Consider the following 16,410-nt stretch of genomic DNA (forward strand, 5'->3'; position numbering starts at 1 on the left):
CAAGTTTTACAGTTTGCCAGTTGTCTCTCTGATATTTTCCTAAATGTTAAAGGGGGATCAGGTGGGAGGCGTCCATTACTTTGGTTTAAGCTAATAGAAGTCGTGAAGGGAGTCACATTACTACGCAGTAAGCCGGTAGTGGCGGAGGACCGCTCTAAGCGTCCGTCATCTAAATATGTCGCCTTCAAGTCAAGAATGGATCTTAATGAAAAGGTACAGAGGCAGTGAAGGATTCCAAACGCCCTAATTCGAGCAGCTAACAAACTCGGTGGAGTGTTTTTGTTTAATGATCTCTTTTAAAATTGTTCTTAATTCAGAAGTAAGAACAATTGAAATGAATTTATTGTAACAATAATTATAAAGGTTTTAATAATATAATTATCTGTATATATTAAGACAGAAATCTATTTTTTTCTCCCTAAATCAAAAAAAAAACAAATTGATGCTTGTTTTAAAGGAAAAACGTGTCTGTCACCTTTGACATTTCACACTAATATATATTTTTTTGCTGTTTCTTGTTTGGTATATACAGCTGTGAGTTACAGAGTGTTAAAAATGGCAAATAGATGAGTAAAAACGGTACATTATACAGTATTTCTTTTAAAAGAGGCTTTTTTGCTGTAAAACAAGCACTGTTGATAAAATAACAGAAACAGTGGCATTTAGTGGTTTTAGAATCGTCCTGCAATAGAAGATTGACAATAAAACTGTTAATTGTTTTTTAAACAGTGCGCACAAAATTAAATTGAAAATGTTTTCAGCTCGATGTTTAATGGAATTTTTAAAAAAAAATGATGGATCGACTTTTCATCTGCGAAATGTTGGCAAAACGGAATGAAATAGACCCATCTCTTAAACGAATGGTGACTGGGGATAAGGAATAGGTTACACATGACAAAATTATGTAAAACATTCACGGACAAAGTGCGGTGAAGCAGTTCAAACGGTGGCCAAACCAGGACTGATGACCAGGAAGGTTCTACTGTGTATTAGATAGGGAGTGGAAAGGAATCGTTTATAATGAGTTGCATCCGTATCGCCAAACACTAAATTTAGAACACTATTGATAACAGCTGGACCAGAATTAACCGCCAAGAAACATGTAGGTAGTAACTCTCTAGAACATCTGGGAGCTTGGTTGGGAAGTTTTAATACATTTACCAAATAGTTTGGACCCGGCAGCATGCGATCACCAGCTGTTTCTCGTTTTACAAAATTCTTTGAGTGATAAGAAATTGGAAGACTTCTATGAGGAGGTACTATGAAGCTACTTTAAAAATGGCAAGAAGTTATAGAAAAAAAACGCTGTTTGACTCAAATCGGACAATCCGAAACATGTTAAATCATAATAAAATACTTGAATTTTACACAAAAATTATCGATTTCTTTTTCCCAACCAATAATTTATGGTTATACATACATACATCTACATAAACATTCATCATGTTTTTAAACATTGAGTCTGTATGTCTGTGACGTCACGAACCTGAACTGAAAGTGATTCCCGCGCGCAACGAGAACAAGTCGAGCGGGTTGGGAGCCCCGAACAGTTGCCCGTAGCCCAGCTCGGCGTCCTCCGCGCTCGTGGGATCCCACTCTGCGAACACATTGACCCAACGTTAACAACAATATAATTCCACTTAAAAATACGATGCCTCTGTCAAGCGACAGATTTTAATTTTATTATATGAATGACAAGAACGCTTTCACATTAAATCTGTATTAGTCAATGGCACAATCTTTCCGAATTCTTCTGCCCGTACGTGAACATTACTATAGCACAAACCAAGTGGAGCAAATAGAACTCAGAGAGATAATTGTCTACGTTAATAAAGTAAGAGGAAAAGTTAGGTATGTAATAGTCTATATGACTAACACTAATAAAAAAGGGAGAACGGAAAAGTCAGACAAATAATGATATAAATTATGAGAACAAACACTAGATCTATGTTAGTGAAGCAAGAGAAACTAAGCAAGTCTAAGTTACTACAGACACTAAAATTATATACATGTTAAAAAATGACGAAATTTAAGAATTTAACAGTGTGTGTTACTAAAACAAGTGGGAAAAGTTATGATGTTGTTACTCAAGCATGCGTAAAAGTCAGAAAAATTTGGTTTTGTAAATTACAAGAGCAAGCAGAGAAGTCGGAAAAATAATGATATAACGCAAAATTACAAGTGAAAATCTGGTGTAGTGTAGGTAATTACCATAGCAAGTAGAAAATTTATAATAGTAATGGTATTGTAACTGGAGCAAGCGGAAAAGTCAGACAAATAAATGTTTAAATTACGAAAGCGAGGTAAGAAGTCAGTAGCAGTAATAATGTGTGGCAACAAGCGGAATGTTACCAGAGTATGTCGAGTAGTCGGGCAGGCAGGCCGGCGACTCTGCATCGACGTCGGCCACCTCGCGCGGGTACTCGTACACGCAGTGATACTTCTGCCGCTTGAACACCACGCGCTTCTTACTGTCCTGCAACGTTATACCGACATGTTATAACCAGTTGCATCCGTTAGTTCAAAATATCTGAAATGTTATTTTATTAATAAATTTGAATATAATAAATAACCTTTGGAGTATCTATGTATACAGGTTACATAACAAACTCCCATGTAAACCCATTTTTGTTGCAGCCTCTCCTATAATCAGGATGCATTGGAGCCCTCATAGAATGCCATTATAGGAGAACTAATATAGTTTAGAGCTGATATATCTACCGTATACGCCGTTACTGATTTAATAGTCATTGAGATATATCTAGATAGGTATCTACGTACCCACAGGAGTCTATGAATTAAACGACCACGTGTCCTTTATAATTGTCGTTTATTCGCAGCAACACAATGTTGCAACTACTTTACATTATAATAAAAATAACATAAGTCGGTATATCGCCATTACACTAATAACCCCGATAGAAAAAATAAATTTAAAGTTATATTTATTGATTTGGAGCTTTAATATGGTTTTCGTTCCACAGCCTCTGTGAAAGAATAAGAAATAATTGGAATAAGCAGAAAGGTTCTAATTCATTTAAAACTACTACCTCACTGACACACTGGTACAAAGGGTTAAAATAGGCGACACAATAAACCGTGATGAAATACTTCCATTTGGTTTGCCGTAGGGGAGTGTATTTGGTGTAAATTAATCTTCTTGATATACATAAATGACTTGTGCAAAATTTCAAAATTGCAGCGTATTTAAAAAAGTACGTACCGGCGTTGCTTGTTCCAGGCTGCGCAGTGAGGACTTAGCTGGAGCCGCGCGGCAGTCCCACGAGGAGGGAACGAACTCTACCTCGTCACCCTCGGAGCCCTCCGAACCTTCCGAGCCAGAGGATGCGTTGCCTGCTGAGCCGGACAGTTCGGGACCATCGCGCGCTTGCGAACTTCCCTCCCGTTGCTAAATGTTAACATTTTAAAACATATGTTACTCACTGCATTTCAAACATACCAAGTATTAGTCTGGTAGACTAAATCTACACGTATCGTTTATTTCTTATTTATTTTAATAAGTGTTGGTTTAATATGAAGTGATACAACACATGGCTACAGTATGTTACATTCGTAGCGTTCATGCTCCGTATTGATGTCTACTAAGTCCACAATATCATTCAATATTCATCAGGTCGGAGTCATCAATAACACCAGAACACGTAAAAACGAAGGCTTCGATGGACGTATGACCGAGGCGGTTACATAAATACAGAGACTATGTACAATAACTTTTACAACGCTAATGTAATGGCAGCGACCACATCATCACTGACGGAGTCCAAATTCAGATTTGAATGATCGACAAAAAATCAGTTTTGTAATCGTACTGGCTAGCAATAAGGAGCATGAACGCTACACGTGTTTCACAGATAAGTAAAATATGTTATATCATATCTTTAATTAATATTGTTCAATTATATTATGATGAGAAAATTTAAAATTGTCACTGTGTAAATTTTTGGAAGCCATTGTACAATATATAAAACACATTATTACCGTCAAAAGCTGAGATGTGAAATTTGTTGTGAGCAAATCTAATTACATAATTATTCTCTCAGAAAAGTATAATCACGTGGATGAAGCAAATTATTTATTTGAGTGACGCACGAAATGAACACTTACAAGGTGAATATGACAATTTGTACAAGTGTTGAGCAGTCACTATATGTCACACATTGTTGGCTAAAATAATACAATGTTTTTGTAGGTAATAACAATTACAGGACTCGGCGATAAATATTGCACATCGACCTTTGGAAAGAGACAATCGGCTAATTTCGGCTTCGTAGAGCACTGTCTCTGTCCCACACTACCTATGTGACGTTTTGTCAGTCAACGAAACCCTCTTTCCAAAGGTTTTATTGTTTTATTTATAGCCGGGTACTGTAGGTGAACTGGAATGTAATGTCGCTTTCTTGAGTTAAATTCACACTACAACATTTTAAGGAAGTTTTTATTTCTAATCTACAATATATTCACCTTCGTTATCAACAACCTTTTGCCATCTAGTGTACAAATTTTCAACGCCGAAGCGGTCAAAATCAATCGGTTTTTCTGTAAAATATGTCGACAGGAACATTACTTTACAGTCCCCCTAACGTATTAACCATAAATGATAATATTCAAAAATAAAAATGTTATAAATAAAAGAGTTAAGATATGATTTATTCATACGAGGTATCCTTTTATAATAGAGTAAATGGTAAGAATAATTTGTAGTGCTTTAAGAGAATGAGAAGAATTATTTATTGTTTAAATAAGAAATGCAAGCGAAGCGAGAAAAAAACCCAAAAGACCGAGCTTCAAAACGTTCTTTGATGAAAAACTTCTGAATGTGCATTATTTAAGTAAAAATACGAATAGGTAGGTAAGTTCAATCATCAAAGAGCATTCCAGAAGCCCAGCGATGGAGGTGAGCAAGGATTGATATGGGTACTTACGTGGTCGAATTGCGTGGAGGGCACGACGGAGGTCACGTGGCCGTCGCCATCCTACGCGCCACACACACACGTTTACATATACATGCAAGCACACCGACACCGATACCTTGGTTACACATGTACAGCACGGATGCGGTATAGCAACAATTACTTTTAACAATCTTTCGCTTTTCTTTTGACGTATTTAACTTATAGGGGAAAATTATGTATGCATGTCACACACTTATCACATATATGTACTAATTATACAAGATAGCAAACCTTAGGCATGATGTGTTTGCGATATTAAACATCTCATTTTAAATTATTTTAATCTATATCAGGTCTGACGAATTTTTCGTCTGAACATATAACGTCTGTTAGAAATATAATTCACAGTATTTTGAATAATCAATTTTGTATTTCGAATTTGGTATCTGATCACATATTTTGTAATACGCTCTGCAACTCGTCCCAGAGCTTCAAAAAATATTTATTTCCGTACCGTATATAAAGTTTTTATATATGGTAGATGTGTATTGCTCTCGAACTACACACCTACTCCTATATCATTCTTCGTTCCTTTTAAAGTCTATTTATTACCATTATATTTACTTATCGTCCTCCGCCAGCGTCTCAAACGAAATGACCTAGACCTAGACTCTTTTCCCTCGTAGAATCTTTTTTTAGCTGACTTCTATTCTAGCGTGTGAAATATTTCTACCAAATTTCACGTCATCAAGCCTTATGGTAACAGATATTTATATCGTGATGAGTCAGTAAATCTGAAAATATTGTATCTGACAATACTCAGTATTTCCAGTTAATACTGGAATCATCAACATAACTTTTGCGTACTAGAAAAGAAATCCATGTACACTGAAAATAGTCAATTCTTTGAGCAGACTCAGATAAAAAGAACACCTAAAGAATACGTTTCTGTTTTTAACGTTTAACTTAGGTAGAAAGTTATATATATAAAGAAGAACTGTTTTATATCGGGAAACAATAAGCGAAAGATGGTTAAAAGCCTTCAATTCATTAACTCGTTTCGTACATATGTATTTATCTATAATACCAGGGACTATCTACTATACTCTGGGGCATTAGCGGGGGCTTATAATATAAGTATATAGTTTATAAAGCTTCAATCCATCACTCGTAGGTACAGAGGTCGCTAGTTGTTCAATATACATTCTTGTGTTGAAATAATTGTTCATCGAACAGGACCGAGTAGCCAAATATCACTTAACACACTAAAACCACACCATTAATCACAATTTTTACGAGAGTTACAAGGCACCACACAAACCGAGTACTATGTTCTAGTTTAACTGCTACACTGTAACTTTAATCCATAAATTTTATAATTAAATTCTTATTCATTAATTACACATGTTTTATATCAGTAACTTGAACATAGCATACTTAAAAATTATATATAAAGGGGTAAAAATGCTTCCAGGACCAAATCTATACCAGAGCTTAGGGAATATATAAATCATTCACGGACTACAAGCATTGTCTCTGACGTGTAATAAAGGGTAAATTCATCAAAATTATTGGATAATTGTGCAACTTTATGCTATTTAAAAGTACAGACCTTCCATATAAATTCTCCACTAGAGGAATTAGTGGAGTGTGAGTCGCTATCGCTGTCCCACTCTTTCAAAATATCTGTAGCGGTGTCTGGTTTGCTGTCCTGCTCACATTCCGGAGACGTCGGGTCGGTTGGAGAGTCTTGATTGAATGATGTGCTCATTATTTCTGTTCCCGGACCTGATCGAGTATAAGACATATGTTAATTTACTCATATTATTTTTCACTATGGACCATTTAAAGTATACTATATGAAAATAACTAACATAGTAGGAATTAGAATGAAATGGAGCTTTACTAAATGCAGGTCCCACAATAAACTCCCTTGAGTATTTTTATCACTTTCACAAATGTCTTTAAACATGAAAAACCGTCTCAACTGTAGTATAAAATAACGAAATAATTCTACTGCGCTATTCCCTTAGTTTAAAGATTAGATCTCAAAATCTTAGGCTGCAATATTTTTCAGCAATAATCCATGTGGTAATAAATATTCACCAACTCGTAATAAATCTATGTTTCTAAAAGATGTCCTCAAAAAAGATGAAGATGGAATATTATTCTTTATGGCAAAAAGTGGTAATTGGTAGACAAAATGGCGCGCAGAACGGAACGCCTTAGGGGTTTAACGGTTCAGGAGTGGAGGACATGCACGCGAGTGTAGTACTTCAACCCACAATGTTGATAGACAACCCTTTTAGGGTCGTCGGAAGTCGCTGAATGCCAGTTCCAATCAGTCATATTGGAAATCTATGGGAGGATTCTACATCTCGCAGTGAACGTCTTACGGCTGAAATGATAATGAGATGCAAAAACTATTACAATGAAATAGATATTACATAATACCTAAAATGTTTACCTGTGAATCGGATATCACTAAGCAGAGGAAAGTATGAATCTAGCTGACAGAACTTCTTCTCATTTTGTAAAAAATTCTCTGTAACCAAAGTCATCTTTTCTTCTTCAGTTTCTGATATACCATTAACTACCTCACCCTGTCCGATATTTTCGTAAATGTTCTCAACGGGCTCTTCTGATTCTTCTGCCGTATCCGATTTAATCTCTTTAGTAGTACTAACATTTTTAGCATCATTGTCTCCTTGATGATCTATGGTAACTAAATCTGTTTCGAAATCTCTTCCATCACTGTCATCTACGTTGCTTTCCACGAGTTCTTCGAACGATTCATTGAGAAAACTTACGGTAGCATAATTTTGACTACCACCGTTACAATTAATGCCGACATCGTTTTTAATTGCGTCCATCTGCGTATTCGAATCAGCTGTATTATCTTTAGTTACTTTTAATTCATTAACACTACTTAAAAAACATTCATCTAATTCTGTCTTCACTTCTTCTATATTATTACTTACAACATCGTTTACTTTAGATTTGTCTGTATCTTTGCTAGGTGATTGACATAATCCAGTGTGTGAATCATATGACATATTGACTGTATGAGAATCAAAAGTTTTATTAGTATTTGTACTGGTTTTGTTCACCAATAAAGGACTTTCTGTTATTATAATAGAATGAGGCTGCTCCGTTTCTTCTTCAATATCTAAGTCTGTTACAAATATATCATTAGGCTTATTAATATCCTTAACATGAGATTCATTTAAGTAATTAGTATTAGGCGGACTGTTAACTAAAAATTGAGTATCTAAATTGTTCACTAAATGTCCAGATCGATTAGATTGACCTGAGCTCGTGCCTTCTATCGCGAGTTCGCTAGATTTTCTTTCGTTTGCCAGTAACTTGAAACTGGCATCGATTACAGATGACAAATCCTGCGGGCAACAACGTGCCGAGTTTTCAAAATTTAGGAAATCTTCGAAATTTGAATCACTTTCCATTGTTGTGAATTTTTCTCTGCTATTCACTTGCTGTGGCTTCGTAGTCACTGAGTTTTCGAAGTCGGAGTACGTTGGTGTTCGTTCGAAAGCTTGCAGACTTTCTTTGTTACTATTGTCACTCAGACTTTTGCTATCTCCCTCTAACAGTATTTCTGTTTCTTGATTCGAACTTTCATCGACGTTGGCAACCTTTGCAGATACGTCTTGTGGCCGTATTTCAGCAGACTGTACAAACTTTTGATAACTCGGTAAGTTATTCGGGTTACTCTCGGTTTTTTCGTATATGATATCCGGTATCTGAATTGGTATACCTTCAATATTATCGTCCCCGACTTCCACTTCAGTTAGGGGCGTGCTTGTAACAGAATACGCCATATTTCGATAGTCGTGACTTTCATTGATTTCTATTAACAAACCTAGGTTTTCCAATTCAGACTTGTTTTCGGTATCAGAGTTATCTTTTAAACAAGTAACTTCGACACTGTCCATTTTATTTATTCTAGGTTCATTTGTGTTTGGGGAAATTGGATCAGAGCATAATTTTTCTGTAGGCGGTTTTGGTGGTGTATAATTAAAACCATCTCCCACAGAAGATCTTCTTACTAATTCAGGTTGTGATATCTTCAAAATGTCATCTGACGTAGAAAGGACTTCCGTTGTACAATTGGAGTAGGTGGGCAAGCCCGACATGAGCGTTCCGTAAGCCAGGTCTTTTGTTTGCGTATTCTTAGTCGAATCATTTAATTCAGACTTGGTGATAATCGAAGGCGGTGCTCCTGCTACGTCGGTTTTCGGCTTCGTGTACGTGTTATTGTCGTTGGCAGTGATCGAGTCTGGTGAGAAAGTGTCGCACACATCGGATTTGCTATCGTGAATAATGTATGTGGAACAGTGGCTCAGTTCTTTTTCCTCTTCGTTGTGAGTTAGCGTCTCCGTGCTTTCACTTTTGTCTTCTTTCGCTGGTTCATGATTTTCTTCGAATTCCAATGGCAAATCTGGGTCCATAGCAAGGTCGTCGAAATTTTCTTCAACATTATAGAGGGTATCGTTTGAGCACCACGAATCAATACTCGTTGCTTTCGATAGGCACTGAGTTTCCGAAGGCTTCGAAGATTTGGCGTCCGTTGGAACGGTGGGTTTTGATAATGTCGAACATCCTGCAACGTTGTCGGAGTTATCGGGCGCTGAGGTGTCAGTCGTTGGACTCAATAAGAATGGCGATTCCTGCGACAGTCTCTCGCAATTGGAAAACTTTTCATCGTCGGTTTTATTATACGTCCTATCGTCGATGGGTGAGAGGGGGTCGTCTTTTATTCGTTTAAATGGGCTGGCGTTTAAACTGTCGGCGCTCATTGTCATTCTGTAAAATGTGAGAAATAAATACGTAGAAATTACTACATCGGGTTAACACAAAATTAAAATAAAGTATTTGGACAGCTCATACAAATGCCAAATTATAAATATTAAAATACAAATTTTAATATTTATAATTTTGATGAGATTTTGGTTTTTTGAAATACATTATATTTAATTCATAGCCTACTAATGGTTTAAATTCAATTAACTCGTAACATATTCATTTCCATAACTTGATTGGTATTTCAAATTACTTTTGCTGTAGAGTTATTTTAAAATATGGTATAATTTTATAATACTGAAAGGTAAAAACGTGTAATTGCTTCATTTGGTAAAAATTAGTGTTCATAGACTTAATGAACATTTTAAATTTCCTATATATTTTTTTTACTATTTAAATATAATAGGCGAGTTAACTTGTTAATTGAGATTTCATCTTATTTGACTACAAAAGTACTGTTAGATATAGTTGCATAAAACAGCCAAGTATAAGTGAAGTGAGCCGTGTGATATTCCCACGCATGCTCTTTGTATGATGGTGTCACATTATAATTGATGAAACATTTCCATGACATGCAGAGAACAATATATTATGTCAATCATAAAATGTACATAGCACTGTGGTTCTCTTGTTAGGTATTAATTTTTTTTTCATTGACAAATTCTGTTGGCCATTCGCCTTTTCCAGTTTCATTTGTCAGGGTACTAATTAGCTCTTAAGCATGTAGTGCCTGCCACTTTATTTCTCTAAACTTTTCAAAAGTAATGAAGCCTGAAGGCTCTCTTGGGTGCCTTGGCTTGGTCTTTTAGACAACTTTGGCGCAAAGAAAATTCGTAGGGAGTTGAAATTACTGATTTCATGGTTGACCATAAGTTTAGAACCACGGCTCAATTGATAACTATTATGAAAAGAACTTTTACATCTAACATTATAACTAGAAGATCTGAACATAGCTTCTAATCTTTTTTATTCTAATCTTAATTAGGAACAAATGAGTACAAACGTCTATAGGTTAACGAAAGTAACCATCATAGTTCAGCGGCAGTTGACAAGTGGCAGTGGACAAATAGCAGTTAAGACTATGGATTGGCATGGAGTACAGACGGCCTAGTTAAGGTTGTCAGAGACACTGGATGCCGGCCCCTTCCAACTGGTCTTATTAGAAATCTACGAAGCCCCATGATCAACAGTTGACGTCCGACGGCTAAAATGATGATGAATGTTGAATAGATATTCATATACTCACTCTTTGCTGCTGGCGATATCCTTCTGCAGAGTGTAGGTGTGGTTCAGTGACTGATCCCGGGAACGGATGGTGTAAGTGGAGTAGTCAATAGGGACGCTATGCACACCGGTTGGCAGATCTGTTACTTCATCCGTGGAATTATTACACGGTTCTGGGTAGCTCTCCGAAGACTCTGTGAGCGTTGACTGGTTCCCTAGAGAAGATGATCATATGTTATTATTAGTTATTGTTAGACTTAATGGTCGATGAAGATTACTATATGTATATATGTTGTATAAATTATGCAGAAATAATAAGTGTTTTCACATTCATTTTTACTTTAGATGGAATTGGACACTTCTTTGGCATAAGAAGAATACCGGAAGAGCCCAAACAAATTTGAGTTAAGCTTTCCTGTAATAACTACCTACAATTTAAAATACGGCATTCCTGACCTGACATTATGTAGCAAGAACTATTCTGTCCCAGGAACCCATAATACAATGAAAATTTAAGACAGGTCTAATAAACGTTAAAATGACTGAGCTACTACTTTCTTTAACTGCAACTGATATGCCAAGAGTGTATTACGTTTATATATAAACAGCAGATAATATTGTGAACGAACGAACGTGTGTGGCGTGTACGTGACATATAACATCACACAAATACGTACAGTTGGAGTCATTCTCGTATGCGGAGAGTTGTAGGCCGGTCTCCTCGACGATAGGACTCAGAGCACTCTTGTAGTTCAAAACCAGGTCGGGGGGCGGAGGTAATTCCACTTCGCACTCGCTTACTACCTCTTCTGCCGGCTCGATGGCAGCCACCTAAGAATAGTGTTTTCTTTGTCATTTATAATCATAACCATCATTTTCAACCATCGGGGGTTCACTGCTAGACAAAAGCCTGCTCCTAGATTTCCAGGAGTTGTTGGAAGCAGCCTGAACCCATGAGTTTATTATGTAGGTTGCATGAGAAAATAATTTTTTTAATGATTTCTTTGCAAAGATTTCTTGTAAATTAACGAAAATCAAAAAAGAATTATAACCATAAGTCAGAAAAATGAACTAAATTATTTATAAGGTAATTTTCTTTTCTTAACTGACCTCTACAGCGAAAGGAACATATTTACCAAATTTTAGGTCTTTCAGTCTTATGGTACTATGATTGGTTATATACATAAAAGAGACATAGCTGAAATGTTTACCTTCACTTTATAAAGCTACTTCTTAAATATGTAATAGTTGATTAAAACTGACATTGTTTGCTCACCTGTGCTAACGGTAGCTTTAACTCCAACTCGTTTCGCAAGGCTTGTACACACTCTTCATCTAAAGTGAAACCATCGGATCTTCCATTTCTTGGCAAATAATATTCCGGAGTAGCATCACTTTCCCGCATTAACACCTCACCTTCTGTTACGAAACCTTCCACTGTTAGCGGTCCGGAATATTCAATGTTTAAGTTGTTTTCATTCTCAGCCATAGCTAACTTTGTAGTTATCTGTAACTCAATTTGATTCAAATCGATCTCTTTCTGCAAAGAGCTTAGACCTGAATCCGTGGGTTGTGGAGCAGACTCAGTTATAGTGGTGGCTGTCGTGTGAGGGGCACTTTCGTTCGGTGTACTCAAATCGATGTCGACTAAATATCTCTGCTGTGAGGTTGACACAAAGAAAACGCCAGGCGAGTTTGGCGGCGTTAATGGCGATACACGTTTCTCAGTATTTGATTTATCGTAGGTATTTTCTGTGTTATCACTTTGAGATTCAGTGCTCTCTGGTTTTATTTCGCTCGAGGTTATCAGATCGTTAAATTGTAAATCATCGTGGAGGATGTCGGGGACTTCGTTTAGAAAGTTACTGTCGCGTAGCGGAGAGGGAGTTTCGAGATCCATCTCACTAAAATTAGAAGAGAATGCTAAAAGTTCTTCTCTGGGAAGATCGACGATTTCTGATTTCACTGTTTTGAATAGTTCAAGTGAACAATTTTCAAAAGGACCTAAGACCACTGAACTGTTTTCATCATAAGTATCGGTATGATGGCTTTTAGTAGGCGATTCCAAAGGACTCGGGTTTTCTAATTTTGTGAACATTACACCCGTGTCTGCAATGATTTTATTTTCTGATAATTGTTCGCTTTCATTCTCAGCGGCAAAGTTCGTTAAAGTATTTTCTACAGAACCATGATTACCTTCAGGAGTGCTCGAACAAATCTCTTCTTTTTTAAAATTCGCAGTTTGTTCAGAGAGATCCTTTTCGAATTGAAGAAAATTATTTGTTTGTCTTATAACACTAGGCAGATCTAAATATACCGTAGACTCATTTTTAATAGTAGAGTCAATATAATTAACTTCGTTTTTTTCCTCGCTTGAATCTAAATGAGATACAGGAAGATTTGAATAAGTAATGTAATTTTCTTTAAAATCATAGTTAGTATCATTTATGAGATCCATATAAACACTCTCACTACCAGACTCTCCTATCGCGTTTTCATTAAGTTCTGAATTAATATCAAGTCTATGTGGTGAAATATTACTAGTTTCATTATCAACATAATTAACTTCATCTAAATGTATATCAATATCACTTGTAAATTCTTCTTGACTACTTTGTACTAATTCAGGTGATGTAGTATTTTCGGCTTCTTTTTTTGTAGTTTCTTGCTCTGTAAGTTCGTTATGTAGACATGAATAGGCCTCTTCATTTTGAGCGTCAGTAATATTATCTAAATTTTGTACTTTTTCAGGTGACTCTTTTAATTCACATTTTATTTTAATAGGTTCATTGATTGATTCATTACATTCTTCAGGGATATTAATGGGAATATCTGTTCGTAAATTATTTATTTCACCTGTGCCCGGATCAAGAGTTGAAGATTCCATCGTTTCTTGTTCTTCTTGATTTTCTTTACAAATATCCTTTATGACTAGAGACATCACACTGTTTTTACCGACAACTAATTCTTGTTCCGATACGGGCAAGACTTGTTCATCGGATTCAACATCTTGTAACTCGCTATCTAATTTCTGTGTAGATTCCAATTCCGTAATTAACGCTAGCGTGGCAGATTCTGTGTTAGATTTTTCTTCTGATCCAATTGTTATATCATTCATTGACTTAGTTTCAACATCATTATTATCAATTCTTACATTTGTTAACTTATTATCACATGGTGTATGACAGTCTTCTCTAAGATTCAGTTGTTCAAAAATAGTTTCACTTACACTAGGCATTGAAGCTACACACAATTCCTTCAACATGGGTATGTTACTTATACTAACATCTACTTTATCTTTTGGCAATTCCCTATTTACGTCACCTACAGCATTATCCTGATTAATGTCAGTATGCACAGTTTCCAGACCATTTTCCATTCTTCTAACAATATCTAAATCCTTAACGGGTGTTTCTGGGGTTAGGTTTTCAAGTGTATGCTGGCTGATTGAATCACTATGCCGTTCAAATGAGTGGCTTAGAGTGCCGATAGTATCGCGATCATCCTCCTCTTCCTCACAGGGCTCATGTGGAAACGACGAATCGAACCCTACTTCTAAAATATTTTGGAAATTTGTAATACCGGGAGATTTTACTAAACTTTTCTGCACCGGATAATCCTTCTTACATTCCAAGATAAGATTGTCTCTGGAGGGACTACTTGATTCAGAGCTAGAGGTCTTTTCAGAGTTTAATATGTTATCGAGATTCTTTATCACGTCACTCACATCCTTATAATAACTGACGTCATCTTGGCTACCTGTGATAATGTCCTTCAACCACGGGTCCATAGAGCTGTTTGAACGATGATGATCCTTTTCCTTGGCATCATCAAGACTCACATTTCCTTGATGACATTCAATTGTTGCAGTTTCATTATGAGTTAGATAGATGTTTCTGACATCCTCTAAAGAACCATGTAGATTTGTTAGGCTTTCAGATTTAATTTGGATAGATAGCGGGTCTTTATCGGACATTATGCTACTAGACCGAGACACAGCTGTGTCTAAATCGACACTTAGCGTATCTTGTGTGGTAGGGGGATTCTCGAAATCTTGATCAGATCCTGTAAAGTGCGACGTCATTGATGTGGACGGTGCATGGATTATTGCGACATGTTCGTCTATCTTGGGAATGGAGTTTGGTTTGAGCCTTTGCCACCGCTCCTCGAAATCGCTGCTTCCGTATCCGTCGTCTTGAGCAGTCTCGCTGTGTACGTGTGTATTGTGCAGGTGGTTCAGTAGGGCGTGGACCTGAGCAGCCGATGGCCGCCCATCAGGGTTAGGGTTCCAACAGAGTTGCATTACTTGGTATCTGTAAAAAAGAAGATTTTATGTGAATTTTCAAACATATTATGCTCACTTTTTTAATTTTTATTTGAAATACATACACGACAAATGTGTGAAATGTATGACTTTTCTATATAATTTCCTTATACGTGTACATATATATGTATAAAGAGTGTCTTAATAAGTATGTACTCATAGATAACATACATACGGAAAAGGAAGAATAACACTGTCTATAATTAAACTATAGCTTACAGATGTGTGCGGTAAGGGCAAGGCAAGTCGGGCAATGGCGGAGGCAGCGTGGGCGGTGGGGATCCCCACGCGCATATTTCCCAAATCAATGTTCCCAGAGACCACACCTCGCTGTTGCTCTGTAAAAAAAAATGTTATAGTATATATTAATTGACTGTACTATACAGGGTAGTTGGTTGTGGGTCTAACAATGTTAAAGGAAAAAAATTATAGCACATTTGACAGCAAAATGCTTTAAAGCTTTCATGCCTGTTTCCAACCACCCTTTATAATCTCAAAAAGATGTTTCTTTCATTTATTTTTCTATTGTAATGAACAAGGCTAATAAATTAAGGCAATGTAAAGTTTTCAAGTTTTTTTTTCAGATTTTTTCAAAAATTTTACATTTATAACAAATCACTCGGTATATTTTACGGATTTTTAGTTATTTAAATTATCACAGACTAGCTCTTGTTGAAGGTTAGATATCCCAACATAGGGTTACTGCCCACTCGTAGTGTTGAGTATCACAAGTTTTGTGATATTGGTACAACAATAGTAATATAATATATTTGAAAAAAATGTGTACTACCTGTTCCTTTCCTATACCTCAATAAAGTAATAAAATGAATATTAAAATTATGTCTTGATATACGAAAAGTACAACCGATCTTAGTTTAACATCGAGAATGGTTTATAGTTATTTATGTTCTGATTATGGTTTCGCTAGGGTGACAAACTTACAGTGTGCGTGGCAGGATAGCGACGAGTCTCAGGCGCTGCGCAGTCGTGTTGGGGCTCCGCGGTGCCGTATTGGCCGAGCACTGCACGCGCTCCACCTTCGCCCCCTTCCCGCACCATCACACTGCCGCTCCATAAGTTGCTGCAAAAAATAATATATGTTACATGAAACTTTTTTTTTGTGTAACA

The 16,410-nt window shown here is 36.4% G+C and overlaps 1 protein-coding gene across 4 annotated transcripts in view; it reads right to left on the reverse strand.

Annotated features, from left to right (window-relative positions):
* LOC137932456 (uncharacterized) overlaps positions 1-16,410 on the reverse strand; it is a 78,412-nt gene that overhangs the window by 1,909 nt on the left and 60,093 nt on the right. For 3 of the 4 annotated variants that reach the window (XM_068776074.1, XM_068776073.1, XM_068776076.1), the window contains 11 exons: positions 16,225-16,363; positions 15,502-15,620; positions 12,235-15,271; positions 11,636-11,789; positions 10,981-11,173; positions 7,381-9,737; positions 6,526-6,701; positions 4,944-4,994; positions 3,224-3,409; positions 2,353-2,476; positions 1,487-1,597 (listed from right to left, as the gene is read on the reverse strand). In XM_068776074.1, the coding sequence (XP_068632175.1) occupies positions 1,487-1,597; positions 2,353-2,476; positions 3,224-3,409; positions 4,944-4,994; positions 6,526-6,701; positions 7,381-9,737; positions 10,981-11,173; positions 11,636-11,789; positions 12,235-15,271; positions 15,502-15,620; positions 16,225-16,363 (6,647 nt within the window). The remainder of the gene's footprint in view (positions 1-1,486; positions 1,598-2,352; positions 2,477-3,223; positions 3,410-4,943; positions 4,995-6,525; positions 6,702-7,380; positions 9,738-10,980; positions 11,174-11,635; positions 11,790-12,234; positions 15,272-15,501; positions 15,621-16,224; positions 16,364-16,410) is intronic. The other variant, XM_068776075.1, reaches the window with a different exon arrangement.

Source organism: Battus philenor, unplaced genomic scaffold (assembly GCF_028537555.1).
Source record: "Battus philenor isolate CCGP_79_NKW_IND1 unplaced genomic scaffold, ilBatPhil1.0.hap1 SCAF_9, whole genome shotgun sequence".
Taxonomy (NCBI): domain Eukaryota; kingdom Metazoa; phylum Arthropoda; class Insecta; order Lepidoptera; family Papilionidae; genus Battus; species Battus philenor.